Raw genomic sequence first — 18,430 nt, forward strand, 5'->3', positions numbered from 1 at the left:
CACTGACATTATTAATGATTGCAGGTTACTCCTTCTACAGCTGGATAGCCCTCCTATAATATCCATCTACAGAGAACAGAATTATGTTGCAGATACTTTAGCTAAATATGGATCCACCCATGCACAGGAGAAGTGCATACTTTTTGCGACGCCACTATCTTTTGCAGAGTCTCCATATCAGAACGACTGTAGTGGTATATTACAAAGGAGGCTCGTTCCATCAATTTCTAGTACTAATAGTTCGTGTAATAGTAGTGTGAACCCTAGTCCTACTTAGTGTTGTATCTACTTTTAATGTTCAGTCTGCTAATGCTTCCCATACAGGAAGCTTTGTTGTAAACCCTAGCTCAGTATCTATGATGCCACTTATGCATCTACTAAGTTCTCATGTGTCTGTTTAACTTATCTATAATATAAGTACATCCTTTTGACTCAAAAAAAAATGGCGCGAGAAGCAGGACTATTGTTCTTAATTTTATTTGTTATTATGCTTATATTGTACGTATATTATGCAAAACCCAAGTAACAAATACTTTTAAATCTATTATCACACTTTCGTAAAATCCTTATAAAATTTGCAATCATAACAATTTCTTAACTAAAAATTAGTCATTACCTTTCGCTATTCATTACTACTGAACATTTTCTTTTATTTTAAACTTGTAGTTAAGCTTACCCTACATTTCTGCAAGAGGGGTTGTTTCCACTACTCGAACTCGTGACCTCCTGGTCACATGCCAGCAACTTTACCAGTTACGCCAAGACTCCCCTTCATTTGGACCAAGTAAATTAAAAGCTTTAATATATATCATAACATTAATTAGAGTTAAGCATACAAATACATGAAAAGTACATCAACCGAAGTGTGAAGAATCGGAAATACAGAAAAACCAAACATAGTAAATAAGCCCCTTTTCTTAGAACAAACACTTTTTTAAGGGGTAATGTACACAGTGAAGTGTGTAATAGTTTCAACACCATCAGTTGTATGTTGATCCACATGAGGCAGAGTTTCAATTGTAGCATACCCTTTAGCATTCTCATATTTTCCAGTACCTCCAATAATAGCAATGTGAGAAATTGGCGTCGCGGTCCTGTGAATTCCAAAGAAACTAATGGTATCTTCCACTTCATGTTCATGTTGTCCATGGAACAATGTTGTTAAAGCTAAAGTATGACTCGTCCCATCCGAAGAACTCGTCAAGTAAAATCCTTGTGTTCTACCAAGAATAGCTGATCCCAGTTCATGTCCCTCAGTTATTTCATTGTCTACCACAGTAATTGATCCGAACATGAGTTGTTGAAGGGATAGGCCAGTAGGGAGTTGCCCGGCTGTGACAAAAGGTTGGTTGTCCCCGCTGTCGACAATGTTGTTGTTGCCTGTGTTTTGTAGGACAGTGTTGGATTGTTGTTGTCCGTTGAGACCTACTAGGAAAGGATAATTGTTGTTGTTGACGATGTTGTTGATGTTGTTGAGGGGAACACCACCGTCGATTGGGAAGACTTGGTTGTTTGCTTTTGAGAAAGGTAAATTGTTGGCATCCGTGTTGGCTACAATTCCAGTGACCACTCTTCCTGACGGGTGTGTACCGCCAAGTATGTCATGCATGAAAAAGGAGAACGTTGAGTGGCCGCCTGGAATAGGATTTGCCACTGTGGCATCAGAGGTAGCAGCAACTTCTGGTGCCACATTGGTAACAGGAGGTGCTGCTCCAGTGTTTGTTGTTGCGTCAGCAACAGGAGCCTCTGGAGCAGCAGGGGAAACAACCGGAGCTGTATCAGGCTCGGGTTCGGTTGGAAAATCAGGTGAAGGAGCCACAGTGTTTGCAGGAATAGAAGAATCATCATCCTCTATAGGTTCCGGATTCGAATCAGGAGCGGTGACTGCGGCAGGGAAGTGGCCACTTGGCAATGTGGTGGTCGGGGCCACCACAGGAGCCACAACAGGTTCATCTGAGCTCACTTCATCGAGGATTCTCGCTGAAGTAGCAATGCCAAACGAGAGGGTTAATAGCAAAATGCAAAAGGTGAATTGGAATGTTTTAGAGCAGAGTTGGGAAAATTTGACCATTTTTTGCTTGTGAATGATGCTATATGATGAATGATGAGAAGCGGCAAATGAAGAATTGAACAGATGCTTGTTGACGATGAATGAGTGTAGGCTAACTGAGTATAAATAGTTTGGTTACAAGCTTCCTATTAAGTGGAGCTGATGAAATGGTTTAGGTAAAATGTTTAATTGCAATAACAAAATCCATAGAAAAAGTTTAAGGCATTAGTTTTGTTGAACCTACTCTATAATGTGTTTTAGTTGATCATTTGGGCAGTAATAGTACATTATCATAATGCTAGTGAAGAAGTCTGGAAAAAAATTGTTTACAGCAGGTGCTTATATCAAACCATATTAGTTTATTATGATTAAGCATATAATCATTAGTTTGAGGGGAGCCTTGGCGTAATTAGTAAAGTTGTTGTCATGTGACCAGCAGGTCACGGGTTCAAACTGTGGAAACATGCTCTTGCAGAAATACAGGGTAAGACTGCGTACAATAGACTCTTGTGGTCCGGCCCTTTTTCGGATCCCACGCATAGCGAGAGCTTAGTACATCAGGCTGCCTTTTTTATATAATCATTAGTTGAATGTAAATATCGGATGTGAATAAACTTTCTCGCTCTAGCAATTCCAGAGATTGCATAGCTATTATTTTTTTCTTTCTATATTGTAGTTTCCTTGAGAACTAAGTTAAAAATGGGATTTAAAAAAAAGGTTAAAAATGGGAAAAAGTCCAGTATTATTTTGGTATGAGTTGGAGAGTTGGAGTGGTTAATCGCTTAATGTAGTGGTTTTACTTTTGCACTTTACAAATCCACACAATCTTATACTTTGTTAATGTCAACTGGCCTGACGATGTGCAAAAGAAAAAGAAACAGAGAATATTAGACAACTATTTGTATGCAATAATAGCTCATTAAAATAATACTAATATAAAAAAAAATTGCATTGTTGAAATTCAACAACTGTTGCATTTGACTAGGGCAAGTTAGAGTTTGAGCTACGGATTTGGACGAATCTAATAGTTTTTGCCTAAATCCTATTTTATATTATAATTTTTTTAAAATTTGTATAAAAATACAGTAATTAAGATGAGCTACAAATTCGATGAAGAATTCGATAATAAAGTCAAAATCCACGAGTTTCAAATCTTGACTTCTCTTCTTCATTTGGCAACCCCTTGGTGAAAGATCACACACTTCAAAGAAGCCTAAGGAGGCAGGTAGTAGAGAAGTCTAAATAAAAATATATGTCATTGTGTCAATCAATTCATCAAACATTTTTGTTACCTTGTTTGTTTGACTTGATGATCAACGGTAAATAATCATTTAAACTTGTGATACTATTATTTAAATTATGATCTTTTGCCACAAGACTGACAACTAAGATTTGAATCGACGACAGGATTGAAGGGTAATTAACATAGTGTGAGCCCCTCATGCTTCTATCATATGGTGAGGGATCAAATTCACCTATGTAATATTCCCCTCCCATTCCTACTAACAATAATAATAAAAAATTAAAATGCTTTAGCATAAAATGTTGTAATGGACCTTAGGAAGGCAAAAAAATGTATTTTTTTAAAAAGAAAAGAATTAAACTATGGGGAGAAAAAAAGAAAGGAGCAAAAGGTGATTATGAACAGCAAAAAGGAAAATGAGAAATAACAAAAAAATAAATTAATTAAACAGTGAAAATCATTTCTTTTTCCTTCTCGCACGAACCGCCTCTAGAGGACCGACCGGTTCAAAAATAAACCGGAGCTCCATCTTTCACTATACTCTCGTCTAGGGTTTAAACTTTAAACCCAAATTTCATTTCTGAATCTAACTTCTCCTTTCTTCTTCCTCTCAAAACCCTAAAACTCACTCCACTTCACTTCTACTCTGACTTTAAACTAGGGTTTTAGCAGTACACCAACTGCTACTCCCAAAATGTATCTCTACAGTCTCACTCTCCAAAAACCCACCGGCATACTCTGCGCCATCAACGGCAGCTTTTCCGGCGGCAAAGTACAAGAAATCGCCGTCGCCCGGGGAAAAGTCCTCGACCTCCTCCGCCCCGACGACAACGGTAAGCTCCAAACTTTATTATCCGTCGAAATCTTCGGCGCTATACGGTCCTTAGCTCAATTTCGATTAACCGGTGCACAAAAAGATTATATTGTAGTCGGGTCTGATTCGGGTCGGATAGTGATATTAGAGTATAATAAAGAGAAGAATGTTTTTGATAAAATTCATCAGGAGACTTTTGGGAAATCGGGTTGTAGACGGATAGTTCCGGGTCAGTATTTGGGTATTGACCCGAAAGGTAGGGCTGTTATGATTGGTGCTTGTGAGAAACAGAAGCTTGTATATGTTTTGAATAGGGATACTGCTGCTAGGTTAACTATTTCGTCGCCTTTAGAAGCTCATAAGAGCCACACGATTACGTTCTCGATTTGTGGTGTTGATTGTGGATTTGATAACCCGATATTTGCTGCGATCGAGTTGGATTACGCAGAGGCGGATCAGGATCCTACTGGCCAGGCCGCAAATGAGGCTCAGAAGCATTTGACATTTTATGAATTAGATTTAGGGCTTAATCACGTGTCGAGGAAGTGGAGTGAACAGGTTGATAATGGTGCTAATTTGCTCGTGACCGTACCTGGTGGTGGGGATGGTCCGAGTGGTGTGCTTGTTTGCGCAGAGAATTTCGTGATATATAAGAATCAGGGACACCCTGATGTTAGGGCTGTTATTCCCAGGAGGGTGGATTTGCCAGCGGAACGTGGGGTTTTGATTGTTTCAGCTGCTATGCATAAGCAGAAGTCAATGTTTTTCTTTCTTTTGCAAACTGAATATGGAGATATCTTTAAGGTGACATTGGATCACGACAACGACAGGGTTAAGGAGTTAAAGATCAAGTATTTTGATACAATTCCAGTCAGTTCTTCGCTGTGTGTCTTGAAGTCAGGGTTCCTCTTTGCTGCGTCAGAGTTTGGGAATCATGCATTGTATCAGTTTCAAGCGATAGGAGATGATCCTGACGTCGAAGCTTCATCATCGACGTTAATGGAAACTGAAGAAGGTTTTCAGCCTGTATTTTTCCAGCCAAGAAAGCTAAAAAATCTTGTTAGGATCGATCAGATTGAGAGTTTGATGCCAATCATGGACATGAAAATAGTAAATCTTTTTGAGGAAGAAACTCCACAAATATTTTCACTTTGTGGGAGGGGTCCCCGGTCTTCATTGCGCATACTTAGGCCAGGTTTAGCTGTTAGTGAAATGGCTGTGTCACAGCTTCCTGGTGTTCCTAGTGCTGTCTGGACTGTGAAAAAGAATGTCAATGATGAGTTTGATGCGTACATTGTTGTCTCTTTTGCGAATGCAACTCTCGTGCTTTCTATTGGTGAGACAGTTGAAGAAGTTAGCGACAGTGGGTTTCTTGATACTACTCCATCTCTTGCTGTTTCATTGATTGGTGATGATTCATTGATGCAAGTTCATCCCAGTGGAATAAGGCATATTAGGGAAGATGGCCGTATTAATGAATGGAGAACTCCTGGAAAGAGAACTATTGTCAAGGTTGGATCTAATAGGCTTCAAGTGGTAATTGCACTAAGTGGAGGGGAGCTTATATATTTTGAAGTGGATATGACTGGCCAGCTGATGGAAGTTGAGAAGCATGAGATGTCAGGTGATGTAGCTTGTCTGGACATTGCCCCTGTTCCTGAGGGAAGACAAAGGTCCCGTTTCCTTGCAGTTGGATCATATGATAACACTATTCGTATCTTATCATTGGATCCTGATGACTGTATGCAGGTTCTGAGCCTGCAAAGTGTATCTTCACCGCCAGAGTCTCTCCTTTTTCTTGAAGTTCAGGCCTCTATTGGTGGAGAAGATGGTGCAGATCACCCTGCCAGTCTTTTTCTTAATGCTGGTTTACAAAATGGGGTTTTATTCAGGACTGTGGTGGATATGATAACTGGGCAGCTTTCAGATGCACGTTCACGTTTCTTGGGTCTTAGAGCCCCTAAGCTCTTTTCCATTGTTGTGAGAGGACGGCGTGCTATGCTTTGCTTGTCAAGTAGACCGTGGCTAGGTTATATACACCAAGGGCATTTTCTTTTGACGCCTTTATCATATGAGACTCTTGAATTTGCAGCCTCATTTTCATCGGATCAATGTGCAGAAGGTGTAGTAGCGGTTGCTGGGGATGCGTTGAGGGTCTTCACGATAGAGAGATTGGGTGAGACTTTCAACGAAACAGCTATACCTTTAAGGTATACACCAAGAAGGTTTGTTCTTCAACCTAAACGGAAGATGGTGATAATGATAGAGAGTGACCAGGGAGCATATACTGCGGAAGAGCGTGAAGCTGCTAAAAAGGAGTGCTTCGAGACAGCTGGGAATGGTGAAAATGGAAATGCAGAACAAGTGGAGAATGGTGAAGATGAGGATGGTAATGATCCACTATCTGATGAACAATATGGTTATCCCAAGTCGGAGTCAGGAAGGTGGGTTTCCTGCATCAGAGTCCTTGACCCAAGGTCAACACAAACCACTTGTCTGCTAGAGCTTCAGGATAATGAGGCTGCGTTTAGCATATGCACTGTTAATTTCCATGACAAGGAGCATGGAGCTCTGTTAGCTGTTGGTACTGCCAAGGGCCTTCAGTTTTGGCCCAAAAAATCGTTTGAAGCAGCATACATTCATATATACAAATTTAAAGAAGATGGGAAGGTCCTTGAGCTTTTGCACAAGACACAGGTAGATGGTGTGCCTCTTGCATTATGTCAGTTCCAAGGAAGACTACTAGCTGGTGTGGGGTCTGTCCTTAGGTTGTATGATTTGGGGAAGAAAAGACTGCTCAGAAAATGTGAGAACAAGCTTTTCCCCAACTCAATCACATCTATCCATACCTATCGTGATCGGATTTATGTGGGTGACATGCAAGAGGTATGATAATTATAAAATATTCTGTGTTAAACATAAAAGTATTGAAGTAATACATTCTCTTTGGATAATATTTGTTCGATGTAAATTTGTGATAGAGTAGGTTTGTTCTGCATTCTAGTCTAAAGACATAATTTGAATCTAATGACTGGGGGTTTGGAATAAAAAACTCTAGTGACTAGCCATCGAGAAATGAGCTATTGTGATATTTTGCCTGTGAAAGTTTTTTGCTTGAGTATCAGTCGAAGGCAATAGAAATGGTTGGAGGAAATGTTGCGAAGTATGAAATGGTATATTGTTTTTAGAACATTCTGTGCATTAAATTGTTATAACCTCATAAAACTAATTAAGCTCATAGATTTTGATAGCCTGAAACTAATATTCTTTTGCTGTCACTGAAGTTTTTTTATTATAAATTAAAGTTGCCATATAAAATAACTATTTGAAGGTTTTTTATTTCCCCCGTCCCGAAGTAGCACAATGAATCTCGGTTGCATGATTATATGTTGTTATCCAACATGATAATTACGTCCATAATTGCCTAGATACTTTCTTCTGATTATACTAATTTACTACAGAGTGACTGTATTGGCCGTTTGAATCCATAGAATGTAGACTGATGGTTAAGTTAGATATTTTCCGACAGGAATATTTATTCGGATTCTTACAAAATAGTCTTCTTTGATGTCATATTTTATGAAGTGTTGGTTTCTACTGATCTGCTCAAGTTGTTCTCTTCTTGCAGTCATTCCACTACTGTAAGTATAGACGTGATGAAAATCAACTGTACATATTTGCTGATGACACGGTTCCGAGATGGCTAACCGCAGCACAGCATGTAGATTTTGACACAGTGGCAGGAGCTGACAAGTTTGGGAATATCTACTTTGTGCGATTACCTCAGGATGTCTCAGATGAGATTGAAGAAGACCCTACTGGTGGAAAAATAAAATGGGAGCAGGGGAAGCTGAATGGAGCCCCAAACAAGGTTGAGGAAATAGTGCAGTTTCATGTTGGTGATGTGGTCTCTTGCTTGCAAAGAGCATCACTTATTCCAGGAGGGGGTGAATGTGTAATTTACGGGACTGTGATGGGGAGCGTCGGGGCAATGCTTCCATTTACCTCGAGGGATGATGTTGACTTCTTCTCTCATTTGGAGATGCATTTGAGGCAGGAGTTCCCACCTTTATGTGGCAGGGATCACATGGCCTACAGATCTGCCTACTTCCCGGTTAAGGTTAGCTTGTACTGCTCAATCAGCTATTTCCTTAATGTTCCAATGCGGAAAGTGGTATTTACCTACTTAGTTTGACATCCTGATTGGTAGCAGAGATGCGCTAATGTAGCAAATGAATGTAAATAAACTTCCTTGCGAAGCTAAATTAATGCCAAAGTGAAACTGGGAATTTGTCATTAGCTACTTTACAAGACTTTGTTGGTAGTAAGCTTAACCTGTTCTGCCCTAGGTCCCAATTAAAATGTTTAACAGATAAAATGGCTGGATAATCAAATCATTGAGCAGTTCTAGAACAGCAAATGGGCTTGTGCTACCATGGATTATAAGTAGCTGTGTCCTCCATTGGCTATATCGTTTGACAACGAGCAATTTAGTGTGCCTTGTGAATGTTTATGTTTTCTTGATTTCACTATTTTGAAGTGCTCTGCATGCTTGAATAAAAGGCAACTCTAAGTTGCCACAGGCTGTTTCTATGTCTACCAAGTTGATTTTATGCGTAGGTTGCATTTTCGAGTGTTGAATTATGCACTTTTAGCTGAAACTGTTACAAATTTCAGGTCTGATATTAACTAGATTACATGATACTATTAAGTGTGTGTGCTCTTATTATTTCATATATTTAAATCACCTTGATTATTCAATCCTTATCTAATGTTGATGATAATGGTGATCTATTGGAACTGTTTTGCAGGATGTGATAGATGGAGACTTGTGCGAACAGTTCCCAACCTTGCCAATGGATATGCAGCGCAAAATTGCAGATGAGTTGGACAGAACACCAGGCGAGATTTTGAAAAAGCTTGAAGAAATAAGAAACAAAATTATTTGAGAACATGTTTAGATGAAGGTAGACTCCCTTGTCTTCACATATAGCTTTTGCATGTTAGTCATACTTGATGTTTTTTTCTGGATAACCGTTGTGTCCAGGTAAGTTTGCACTTACCTCGTCTAATCCATCATGTACTTGTTACCTTCTATCAGCATAGGTGTTAAGTAACTTTTCCGAACAAGACTTAAGACTGATGAGAAGAATTCACTTTGTACTAGAATTTGGACCTTGTCTCCCAAGTTGTTGTCCAACTATTCAACCGTTAGGGCACATCTTCAAGGGTTAGTCATAGTTGATATTGTCAATTGACTACTAAAGGAAACATAAGCTTGAAGAGGATTTGGTTTTCGAGGTTCCAAACTCAATTATAACACTTGGTGTGAGCTCAACTGCTCCGACCTTGGTAGGCACGACTTTCTTCGCAACCTGTATTTGTTGGTTAAACAAGCTGTCCGGTAGATTGGTCGAGGTGCAGAAGCTGGTCTAAGAAAAAAAGGAGAGTGTTAGTATAGAAGCTTTCTTCATATTATTTGTGGCTTGGAAATGGAATCAAGTTTGCCTTTTGTCATCAATAAATTCAGTTGTGTTAGCAATCCTTGTTGTGCTCTAGCAGTACATCAATATGCCATTTGTTAAGAGATACTCAAATTCAAGCACTTTTATGTGATAGAAAACAGTGTCTTGTTTCCCTCTTTGGTACATCAAGGTGCCATTTTGTCCGGGGGCACAAAGACCTTGTAGCTCTATGTGATAGCAGACTGTTGTGTTTATTTCTTTTTGGTAAATCTCAAACCACTCAAGATATATATTTTTTATGACAAGGTGATGGTTTTAGTCTTAATCAATCCAAGGGAACAGTCATGTGGCGGCATAAGAGGGAGCATGCTGCAGAGAGCTATGGATGCTTCATTTGATTTGAGCTTTGTGGATGCAAGAAAAGAGACCAGCATGTACTCCAAGCTGTGCTCACTATAGAAGCATTTGAAGAAAAGATGTGGAGCGATTTGAAGAAAAAGATGCGGAGTGAATTATTGCTCAGTTTCTCTGTTGTAATTATGCTGTAGCGTAACCCCCCGTCATTTCAACTGATTTTGTAGCAAACTACCGTTAACTGAATTGTGTATTTCCAGTTTGTTTATGAGAAATGTAGTCACGATACAGAGATTGATATCAATGTTTTGCTTGCAGCTTAAGACTATTTTAGAAGTTAATATGATAATCGAATGAGTCACCATATTCACAGCTAGCATAAGAATTCTAAATCATATTTTATCACCTGCCAATTATTTTCCAGGGGTTGCTAAATTACATTATTGCTCCTTTCGTCTCTCTTAGGAATAATATGCACTACTCTGTATAGGTTAAATAGCAGCGTCCAAATAAGCCGCGCAAGTTTTACGTCTCATTTTGTTCACTTTGCCTAATATTTTTTGTTTAATTAATCATATGCAGCCATATATTAAACGAAGTCAATTGACCTTTATTTCAGTTTATCTAATTACTGGCATACTGTTTCAAGATCTTGCATTGTTTCTTCCTCAATGACAAATTATGTTTTGCATTGTTTCTTCCTCAATGACAAATTATGTTTGAGACATTCCTTTTTAAAAATTGAGCGTACTTTGTTCAGTGGCGGAGATAGGTAAAACCTTTTTTTTATGTATATATAAATTATATGTTAAATCCCCATGACTTCTTCCTGTATTTACTTGTTTATATTTTGAATTCTCTTAGTAAAAAATTGTTGGTTCCGCCACTTACACTGTTGCTATCATATTATACAGAAATGAAGAAACCATACACAACTTCTAGCATCAAAGATTCGAGCCTCTCCCTCATTAACCACTTGACAGATCACAATTTGTGAAGTTTGCAATTCAGCACTCTTTATAAAGAATTGTGCTTCTCTTATCTTTTTCTTGTTTTACAGGTATCAAATACCACAGCCATCAGCAACATAGGAATAAGCCTAACTACTGATCTTTGGTAAATTGTCATTTGCATGTTTTTGTTGTCTCTCCAGCCTTGAATTGCCCATACTGATTTTCTCATTGAGCCAACTGATAATGTCCGAAAACACGATGTTTCTGTTCTCAGGAAATTCACCATAGGAAAGTGAATGCCACATTCCAGGGTACAACTTGAAGCTCTTGTCGATGCTCGAGGCCTTTTCGTATAGAAGTTTGCTCACAGATGGATCAGTAACTGTGTCCTCTCCTCCATGTACAATTAGAAATGGCAATGTAACTTCCTCAAGTCTTTGCTCCAAATCCATGCTAACAGTAAATAGTTGGTACCCGGTTTGTAGGCGAGGTCGTCCCTTGTAGCAATATGGATTATTTCTGATCTGCATTTTATCAATCCATAGTTAAGGCAAACATAAAAAGAGAGAGCTTTTGTATGTAAAAAAAAAGATCGATTAGTTAATATAAGGAGAAGGGGAGCCTTGGCGTGACTGGTAAAGTTGTTGCCATTTGACCAGGAGGTCACGGGTTCGAGCCGTGAAAACAACCTCTTGTACAAATATAGGGTAAGGCTGCGCAGAATAGACCATTTTGATCCAGCGCTTTCTCGGATCCCGCGCATAGCAGGAACTTAGCGGGGCTGCCTTTTTTAGTTAATGTAAGGAAAAGGGAAGAAATTAAAGCCCCCCACCCCCCCCCACCCCCACCAGGCTATGCTACTTAGATCTTTCAAAAATGTCATCGGGTGTGTTAGATCCTCCAAAAGTTATTCAGATTTAGAGGATCCGACATGATGCCACGATATTGTTGGAGGATCCGAGAAACATAGTTCTGAGGGCTTTGGTCTATTGGTAAGAATGCTAACACATGATGTGTCAGGCTGTCAGCACACATCAGGGGTTCTAATCCAGCTGAAAAAACCCCCTGGTATTTAAGAGGGAGTTCATTATTCATTGAGTTTCGAACTGTGTGCCACTAGTCCTCAGGTTTATCAGTTATGAAAAGGGGGTTTGGGGGGGGGGGGGGGGGGAGGAAGAATAAAGTTTATACCTCTTTTCTAACTTGAGGGTCTCTGAAGGCAGAATCAACAACATCTTGAGTAGGAATTAGTTTCCAGGTTGGGATAATGTTGCAAAGTTTGGTCAAAATACTTATCACTATTGGAGATGGCCTCATATCATCCGCAATCTGCTTGAAAAATTGAAAGATCAATAAACACAACACACAAAAAATTCAAAGGAACAAAAATAATAATAAAAGTGGACAATAATTAACACATTAATTTACATGAAAAACTTGCTAGTATCGAACACTAGGTGATTTCTTTTCATCTGTCTAAATTTTAGTGAGCAGAATTATCCAGTATTTATTTTAATGGAAGGTAGTACATACATACTAGGTGAAATAGTCGATTTGCACGGCAAACTTTCTTGGACACCACTATTATTTAAAAAAAATCAAGAAAAAAGGCTCTAGTATCATGTTTTTAACAAAGTTTCCCTAAAATATTTTTGCTTTTCTGGAACTTTTAAAAGAAAATTCACAATTGTTTGTTTATGTTGGATAATAATTTGATATCTGAGAGAAAAAGATCACTTAAATTGCATGATGCTATTTTCCAGAGGCAATTACGGAGGAAAAATGATATTGTATAGCCACACTCAAAAGAATAGCCAAAACAAGTATAGCTTTTGTATGTATATCATTTTGTATATTATATACAAATTTTATACATTTATTTGGTTACCAAATGTAAATAGTTTCTGGCGGGGTAAAAGTGATAATATACCCCAATTATAGAGACGCAAAGGGGGCTCTACAACAAAACCTAACTAAACTAATTCGATAATTGTGGACATTATCAAGCTTGTTTTCATAGATTTATTAAAGTGTCAAATTTAAAGCCAGAATATTAATTAATCATAAGAAATTGAGATTGCAGTACTAGTTTGTTGATTATGCAAATCCAATTTCGTTTTCATAGAGTTAGTAAACAGTCATATTAAAAACCAGAATAGACATATTACTCCCAACAAATCCATCATATAATTGAAATTTAGGTACTAATTTGACAATTATGTATATCAAGTTGTTTCCATAGTGAAATTAGTATATCAAGTTGTTTTCATAGTCAGTAAAGTGTCACATTAAAGCCAGATTTGTCATATTTACTCCTAATAAAACCGTCTAATGGCTGCAACATCATCCACGTGCATGGTTCAATTTCTAGCCAAATATTCTTAGTTTTTATCTTCTTTTCCGTATATTAATAATAACTCTATCTCAATGGCGAAACCCGAAAATTCTAATTAGATGATTGAGAAAACAGTACATCGAAAGAAAATTTTATACAAAGAGTTGTTATATGCATAAGGATTTTTTAACCTATATACACAGTATAATTTTCCGACGAAGAGGATTCAACTGAACCCCTCTCCTCCCCGAATAAATGAGAAAAATCGAAGCAAAAAGCACCAATAACAACAACAACAACAACTATTATACTTCAACCTCAATTAAGTTGGAGTTGGCTCCATAAAACCCAAGTTTTCATGTTGTTTCATTTAGGGCTCGTTTGATACGAGGTATAAGGAGTAATTAATCCCGGGATTGTAGTGTTTTTTATCCCTGTGATAGGGTGAGATAACTTCCCAGGATAAATAATCCCGAGATAATTTATTTCCAACCAAACGACACCTTAAGATATTACGTAAAAAATAAACATAATGCAAAGGACACCACCAACAAAAACAAAGGAAAAAAAAGAAAGTAATAAACCACTTTTTCGATGTAATTATGACCATTTCTTAGCTAGGGACCAAATAGAAAGGACTTTTAATCATTAAATTAAATATTAATCAAATGTGCCAAAGCAGTAAGACAATTTGCTTTCCAGTCAGCCAAGCCTGCTCGCACGTTCTATCAAGTTACAAATTTGGTCAAACACAACCCCACCAAATTAAAAATATTTCTTTTATTAAATAAAAAATACAAGTTGGAATAAAAATGGAATACCCCCTTCTCCACTTCTTTGCAGGGACAATTTCTTTTTCTTTTTGGTATAATTAATTAAAATACAGTCAAACCTCTTTAAAATAGTCTTATTTGTTCGATATTTTTTGGCTCCTATTATAAAGTGTTGTTATAGAAAATATATATTATAACATACTATAAAAATCGGTTCCGAAAAAAACTTGGCTTTTATAGTGAATGTATGTTATATAAGAATAATATTATAGAAAGGTCTGACTATATAAAATTACTGTCCCTCAAACAACAATAACAACAACATACTCAATATATTTTCTCCCTCTCTTACGTGGAATCCGGAAAGATTGTGTACGCAGAGGTTATCTCTAATTGGGTTTAACCCTATAACTTTGGATTATCTCTGATTAAAAGTAGAGAGATTCGGCTTAGATAAGAAAAAGAAGTGAAATTTGATGGGTTTAATTTTGGACACGTACCTTACACATTGGAGCAATTAAAACAGCACCATCCCAAAAGTCAGATTTCTTTCTATGTAAAAGTAGAGCCACAGCTCCTCCCATTGATTCTCCCATCAATATTCTCATCTTCTTCTTATTTTCCTTCCTTTCTGCATTTATCACCAATAAAATAAGAATAAGTCAAACCCCACAAATTAATCAGAAAAATCCCAAGAAAATAGGAAACAAATTAACACATGTCCCTTAGAATGATTCATTGAATGGGGTTTTAACTTTTAGCTCAACTCAAATTTCGTTTCTCTATCTTTTTTCACTTAAATATTAGACTTTACCTACGGCAGGATTAGACCATGCAACATACACTAACCTCACACATTAACAACTGCTTTCTTATCACTAGATCAAAATTCCGAGGCTATTTTTTTAATGAAATTTATATTCTTTTCATAAAGAATGGGAGTGTTGGAGCAACGTTAAAGTTGCTTCTGTGTGATCTATAGGTTACAAGTTAGAGCCGTGGAAACTGTCACTAATACTTGTATTAGGGTAGGCGGTCTACATCATACTCATAAGGGTACGGCACTTCCCTGAACCCCACATGAACACATGATGCTTTATGCACTAGATTAGAAAAAACATAGGAAAATAAAAAGAGATGAAATAAATACCAGAAATTTTTGAATAATGATCAGAGCAATCATCAACAACAGCATCAAAACTGGAAACAAAGCCTTGAAGTCCAGCTGATTTTCCATGGCCTTCATAATCCATTCCATAAACTCCAAATCCTGCTTTCGCCAATCTAATTCCAGTATCTGTTTTTTTTATTTTTTTAATTTTTTAATTACACATAATCAAAATATTAGTTACACTAATCCAGATTAATAATTAGCATAATTAATTTAAAAAAGAATTAAAAAAATTACCTTTCATTGAAATACTGCACTCCATAGCATATCCATGGCAGAGAAAAATCAAAGCTTTTGGTTCACAATCTATAGGCAGCCAACTACATGTAAATAGTTTCATTCCTCTAGAATTCAATATATATTCCTGTAAATTAACAACCCCAAAAAAATTAGAACTTAAATCAGAAAAATCTTACAAAAAGTGGAATAACAATTATTAAAAAATAATAATATTAATCTTGGCTTACCTCTTCATATCTAACACCATCATATTCATTAGCCTGTTATAAAATAAACAGAAGACGGAGATTAAAACTCAATAATGAAATAAAATAGAAAAAAAACAGAATATTAAAAAGAAAAAGAAAACTTACCATGAAAAGAGTATATCAGAAAAAAGAGCTAGAATGAAGCAAAAGGAAGAAGAATGAATATGTTGTTATTTATAAAAGCGAATATTTGGAAATAAATTTAACTTGGTGGGATATATTTGAAAAGATAATAAGAGTAGAAGGAATATCAAGAATACGAGGAGGAGAATGAGAAAAATAGAAAGGAGATTATGAGGTATTTATAATATATGGTTTCTAAGGAATATGAGAAGCCTAGTCAGCATAGAATTACGACGGCAAATTGGATTGGATTGAATTGTAATTTGTAGGGTACACTCTGTCTTTGCTTTTTAAAGTATTTTAGTTTTTATATTTTTTAAAATTAGGTTATTTACCTATTTTTTAAGCATCCACAAAAAGAAATAAATAGTTCGAATTTATAACCTTAGACGGAACTAATGAATTTTTACATTATCTAATACTATATTACAGCAAATAATTTATCGTGTTTTTCAAGTTAGTAATCTTAACTTTGTCGGAGAAATAGCTCTTTATAAAAAATCTATAATTATGATATTTGAGTATCACCCAAAAGTTATTCGTTAAATATATAAGTCGTTTAATTTTAGTTACATAATTTTATTATTACTGAACATATAGACGACAATTATGCTTTTATTAAAAAACCATTTTTTGAAATATTTTTTAATAATATACGTGCATGCGCAAGTATTAATATTACTAGTTATATTAAAGCTAAAGATAAGGCCATATATGGTAGGGTTGTTATTTTAGCGAGAGTAGTGAGGAGAAATATTAGGTGGTTCTTCTTGCACTTGCATCGATTTAATTTGGTACGAAAATATATGCTAAAATTTTGCAAGGACTTTTGAAGAAAAGGCCTATTTTATTTATATATTTTTGAAGAGTATAAGAAAGAAATATCGTAGATGAAACGAAATGCCACCAAAATAGCCAACGATCTTTATCTTGCTCCAACAATTACTATTTCACCAATAGCCAACAAATTGACGTTAAAATGTCAAATGGGAAAAAAGGAAAAAATTTATTTATACCAAATATTTACATCAAATGAATAGATATATGATATATGTTAATTTGTATATAGATACTCCCTATCACTTAACCATAATCAATTAGCATAAAATTAATCTCATTAAATCATATAACCATATAAATTTATATGATTCGACGTAAACACTGCATGTAAGTAAATTTTTACCAAAAATGATATGCTGATAATTTATATTTATGGGTCGTTCGGCCATAATTTCTTTTACTTTTTTTCGATTTTTTTTTCTTTTCGGAATCAGTGTTTGGCCATGAAAATTTTAAATTCACTTGAAGTTGAATTCGAAAATTTTAAAAACTCCAAAAAACTATTTTTCAATATTTTTACTTCAAACAACGCACAAAAATTCAAAAAATACTTCAAATAATATTCATGTCCAAATAGAACTCTAATTTTCAAATACTGTTTTTATTTGGGAAAAAAAAATACTTTTTCGAAATTTCACAATTCTTATGTCCAAATGCACTTAAGCTACCAATAGTGATGCTTATATAGATTGGATTCTCATTGCTCCCTTCCCATTCTCTCATTCCCCTTGTAATAGATTTTGTTTTTTAATTGAAACAAATAATTAAGAATGCATTAATCTAAATACACGTAGATCTTCAATCTAATTATAGTGACTTATGATATACTAATATCTGCTTAATTATAGTAATCTATCTGATCAGGTCACCGACAGTTACGTTTTAAAAGGTCAACTATATATCTGGAGATGGAATCCCTTGTGATTCTTCTTGATTTTTTTCCAGTTAAAATGTCCATATTATTTTATTTAGTTATTTTATTTTTAGTGGTAATTAGTCAAGGTAGTGGACATATTGTATGTATGTCGTAAGCCTCCAGCAAAGTTGCAAATTGTTTGAAACGTATCCTTTTTTATTTTTTTTCACTTAGTGTTGATATTTGCTTCGGGGCTCGATTAATTCAGATTTGTGCTGCATAAGACCATTAAAAAGGGAAGAATTCCCTATCAGAATTTTTTCAATTTTCTCGAATTCGAAAATTTTGATTAAGGATGAAGGGACCATATATCCATCCGGACCATAACCCTTGATCGTGGGCGCTCATGGCGGTATATTTAATCAACATTAGCATAAATCAGCAATAAACCTTGAATCTCCGACTAATTGGAAACTTGTTATAAAATATGGAAGTGTTAGAATTTTTGAAACGGTGATTATTTATTTAAAACTTGTACTAATTAGTCTTAAGACACGGTTTTCTACATGTGTATATGTTCGTTTTACCATATCTTTGATGTTCATTAGTCTGGTAATGATTTAAATATATTTACATTATTTTAAAACCAATTAAAGAAAATTGTCTACATTAAGCAAGCGTTTGATCATACATTCCCAATTTTATTTTGAAAAATCTAATTTAGGTGAAGTTTGGTTTGAAAATGAAAATGTGTTTGCACATCAGTTTTCAAAACATATTTTATTGTTTATTTTTTGAAAAAACATGAAACATGACTTATACCCCACAAGTTCTAAAAACTATCACAAATACCCAACAATACCTTTTTCAATAACTTTCATTATATTATCACATACCATAGTCCTGAACATAAATAAATTTGGTACAAAATTATTATTTTTATAGTGAACAACATAATACACTAT

General features: G+C 35.8%; 3 protein-coding genes across 4 annotated transcripts; 1 reads left to right on the top strand and 2 right to left on the bottom strand.

The window, feature by feature from the left end:
- Positions 1–785: 785 nt before the first annotated feature.
- LOC109241504 (dirigent protein 24-like) lies at positions 786–2,143 on the bottom strand. The gene has a single exon (XM_019408243.1). It carries the CDS (start codon positions 2,069–2,071, stop codon positions 935–937), a length of 1,137 nt encoding a protein of 378 aa, XP_019263788.1. The 5' UTR covers positions 2,072–2,143; the 3' UTR covers positions 786–934.
- A 1,703-nt stretch (positions 2,144–3,846) lies between these two features.
- Positions 3,847–10,300, top strand: LOC109241505 (splicing factor 3B subunit 3-like). 2 transcript variants are annotated; one of them, XM_019408244.1, is made up of 4 exons: positions 3,847–6,993; positions 7,736–8,227; positions 8,919–9,074; positions 9,879–10,300. In XM_019408244.1, exons 1-3 carry the CDS (start codon positions 3,988–3,990, stop codon positions 9,054–9,056), a joined length of 3,636 nt encoding a protein of 1,211 aa, XP_019263789.1. In that variant the 5' UTR covers positions 3,847–3,987; the 3' UTR covers positions 9,057–9,074; positions 9,879–10,300. The 2 variants fall into 2 exon arrangements, with proteins under 2 accessions (XP_019263789.1, XP_019263790.1); XM_019408245.1 differs by lacking the exon at positions 9,879–10,300 and adding an exon at positions 9,209–9,869.
- Positions 10,301–10,804: 504 nt separating this feature from the next.
- LOC109241506 (caffeoylshikimate esterase-like) lies at positions 10,805–15,930 on the bottom strand. Its single transcript, XM_019408246.1, has 7 exons — positions 15,752–15,930; positions 15,626–15,658; positions 15,396–15,522; positions 15,138–15,284; positions 14,488–14,618; positions 12,071–12,208; positions 10,805–11,403 (listed from the first exon to the last, which is right to left on the bottom strand). The coding sequence occupies exons 1-7, from the start codon at positions 15,752–15,754 to the stop codon at positions 11,026–11,028; spliced, it is 957 nt and encodes a 318-aa protein (XP_019263791.1). The 5' UTR covers positions 15,755–15,930; the 3' UTR covers positions 10,805–11,025.
- Positions 15,931–18,430: the final 2,500 nt, after the last annotated feature.

The sequence above is a fragment of the Nicotiana attenuata genome, unplaced genomic scaffold, assembly GCF_001879085.1.
Source record: "Nicotiana attenuata strain UT unplaced genomic scaffold, NIATTr2, whole genome shotgun sequence".
In the NCBI taxonomy this organism is placed as follows: Eukaryota; Viridiplantae; Streptophyta; class Magnoliopsida; order Solanales; family Solanaceae; genus Nicotiana; species Nicotiana attenuata.

What these genes read in the sequence shown, in the direction of transcription:
- LOC109241504 (XM_019408243.1), bottom strand. Translation starts at nt 2,071, where the DNA reads ATGGTCAAATTTTCCCAACTCTGCTCTAAAACATTCCAATTCACCTTT.
- LOC109241505 (XM_019408244.1), top strand. Translation starts at nt 3,988, where the DNA reads ATGTATCTCTACAGTCTCACTCTCCAAAAACCCACCGGCATACTCTGC. An exon ending in ATGTGGGTGACATGCAAGAG is followed by an intron (nt 6,994 to 7,735) that starts GTATGATAATTA and finishes CTCTTCTTGCAG; the next exon opens with TCATTCCACTACTGTAAGTA. An exon ending in CTGCCTACTTCCCGGTTAAG is followed by an intron (nt 8,228 to 8,918) that starts GTTAGCTTGTAC and finishes ACTGTTTTGCAG; the next exon opens with GATGTGATAGATGGAGACTT.
- LOC109241506 (XM_019408246.1), bottom strand. An exon ending in GTGCAGTATTTCAATGAAAG is followed by an intron (nt 15,285 to 15,395) that starts GTAATTTTTTTA and finishes TAAAAAAAACAG; the next exon opens with ATACTGGAATTAGATTGGCG. An exon ending in ACCCTCAAGTTAGAAAAGAG is followed by an intron (nt 11,404 to 12,070) that starts GTATAAACTTTA and finishes GATAAAATGCAG; the next exon opens with ATCAGAAATAATCCATATTG.